The sequence below is a fragment of the Babylonia areolata genome, chromosome 13, assembly GCF_041734735.1.
Source record: "Babylonia areolata isolate BAREFJ2019XMU chromosome 13, ASM4173473v1, whole genome shotgun sequence".
In the NCBI taxonomy this organism is placed as follows: Eukaryota; Metazoa; Mollusca; class Gastropoda; order Neogastropoda; family Buccinidae; genus Babylonia; species Babylonia areolata.
This window is the reverse complement of record NC_134888.1, coordinates 31519554-31522053: the sequence shown is the minus strand read 5'-3', so window position 1 is coordinate 31522053 and position 2500 is coordinate 31519554. Positions and strand designations below refer to the sequence as shown.

General features: G+C 47.5%; 1 protein-coding gene across 1 annotated transcript in view; it reads right to left on the bottom strand.

Annotated features, from left to right (window-relative positions):
• LOC143288741 (2-acylglycerol O-acyltransferase 2-like) overlaps window positions 1–2500 on the bottom strand; it is a 12980-nt gene that overhangs the window by 1309 nt on the left and 9171 nt on the right. The window contains exons 4-5 of the mRNA XM_076597367.1: window positions 1615–1792; window positions 694–884 (exon numbers count right to left, since the gene is read on the bottom strand). Coding sequence (XP_076453482.1) covers window positions 694–884; window positions 1615–1792 — 369 coding nt within the window. The remainder of the gene's footprint in view (window positions 1–693; window positions 885–1614; window positions 1793–2500) is intronic.

Here is a 2500-nt window from a genome sequence, read left to right as displayed (position 1 = left end):
CCAATTGTACACTGTACAACCAACTGCACTGTACAATTACAAAAGCTCTAAAGCTAAAATATCATGTGGATGTCAAAACACCAACTAACCATATCAATACACCAACTCATACAAAATGAAATGCCAGAAACACTCACATTATTTTGAGGTAAGCAACACTACCTTCTCAGAATACACGAATGATCAACACAACACATCTTACATTCCAAAACCATACATGCACACACAGTTATAGCTGAACCACATGGCAACTTGAGAATACTCAGGACAATCAATAAACCAACTTCTACAAAATACAAACTACAACTTCGTGTGGTTCGTCCGTTGGGATCGACGAGGACCATCTAGTCATCCTGGGGGGGGGGGGGTTGGGCTCTGTGGGTGCGCAGATGACTGGTCAGGCCAATCCGCGCCCGGAAGGTTCTGACGCAGTGTGGACAGGGGATGGTGGCAGCTGTCATGGACTTGCTGGCACTGCTTTTCCTGGCCTGTCTGCGTTGCTCTGCTCCGGCGATTCTGTTGGCCTCACAGGATTTGGCGCCTTTGTGGACAGCTGAACGCCACTTTGGTCTGTCCATTGCATTCAGCTCCCAATGAATGAGAAAATGAGAGAGAGTGGGAATAAGAGAGAGAGAAAGAGAAAGAGAGAGTGAGAGAGACAACTTGGTACAGAGACACACAAACAATACATACCGACAGAGTAGACAGGCCTCCTGAAAGGCACCGTGAAGAAGAACTTAGAGCGGCCACAGAAGATGGGGAGGTTGTAGCCGAAGATCTTCATCACCAGCTGTTGGAACCACCAGCCCAAGGAGCCTTCAGGGGACTCCACCATGTTGAACAGCTCGTTCTCCCCAAAGGAATACACCGGCACCAAAGAGGCCCTGCACAGGTGTGCACATTCACTATCAACCTGTTTCTCTTTAATACACCACACCTAAGAGGCCCTGTACAGGTCTGCACATTCAATATCAACCGGAACTAGAGCATAGCATCCTCCAGCGAGAGCTGTCAAGGGCATCAGTTTCCCAGGAAGTGATGTCTATGTCACAGGCTTTGAGGTGTGTCTTCGAGGTGTCGTTGAAGCGCTTGCAGGGTCTTCCAAGTTCGCGGTGGCATTCCTTCAGCTGGCCATACAAGAGCATCTTTGGGATCCTGCTGTCTGTCATGTGGACAGCATGTCCTGTACAGCGTAGCTGGCACTGGATAAGCAGGCTTTCAATGCTGGGCAGGCCGCACCTCTCTAGGACCTGGAGGTTGGAGACCCTGTCTTGCCACTTTATGCCGAATCCCGCCATAGTTCAGTACAGCTTTGACAAAGCATGAACATGGGAGAGAGAGAGAGAGAAAGTGAGAGAGGGAGAAAATGAGAGAGAATGAGAGAAAGAAAGACAAAATGAAAGTATGAGAGAATAAGAAAAAAGTGAGAGAGATTGAGAGAGAGAAAAAAAATGAGAGAGAAGTGAGAGAGAGTGAGAGAAAATGAGAGAGAGTGGGAATAAGAGAGAGAGAGAGAGAATGAGACAGAGAGAGAATGAGACAGAGAGAGACTGACAGACAGACAGAGACAGAGAGACCGAGAGACAGAGAGAATAGACAAGCGGAGCAATTTACCCATGTTTGAGTGCCATTTTGATGAAACCCTTCCGTTCCTTTATCTTGAGCACGGTGCTGCCTGGCTGGGCCTCCATTGCCTCTGGGGCGCCCCCTACAATGATGGCCAGAGCCTGACCTCCCTTGGGGTGAGTATGCAGGTGCCATTCTATGCTCTCTTTTGCCACGTCCACTGCCCCTGTTTCAAACATGCACAAACAGCAATCATTGTATTGTATTACTCTTTTCGTCACGACAGATTTCTCTGTGTGAAAATCTGGTTGGCGTTGCTATCCACACGGAGAGTGCATCGCTGCACTGAGAGTGCCACGCCCCCTTTTTTTTGTTTTCCTAGTGGAGCGGATTTTTCTACTTAATCTTGCCAAGGACAACCCTTCCGCTGCTGTGGGTTCTTTTACATGCACTAAATGCATGCTGTACAAGGGACCTCGGTTTATCATCTCATCTGAATGGAGGGAGAGAAAATACTGTGGGATTCGAACCAGTGCGCTCAGATTCTCTGGCTTCCCAGCCAGACTCGTTGCCACTAGGTCAACACTCCACATGACACTTGAGACCTTTCATAGGTGAATAACTCATCGTCTGAAGCGTTCCTTGTGATGGAAAGGGGAAAAAAACAGTTGCAGTAAACAAATACTGACATGTAACCTTTCATAGCTGAACAACCCATCATCTGAAGTGTTCCTTGTGAAGGAAGGGGGGAAAAAATTGCAGTGAACAAATACTGACATGTAACCTTTCATAGCTGAATAATTCATCATCTGAAGTGTTCCTTGTGAAGGAAGGGGGAAAAAACTCATGTCCTACCACCAGAGCACATCATGTACTCACAAAACAACAGGTACTTGTGCTGAACACACACACACACACACACACACACACACAC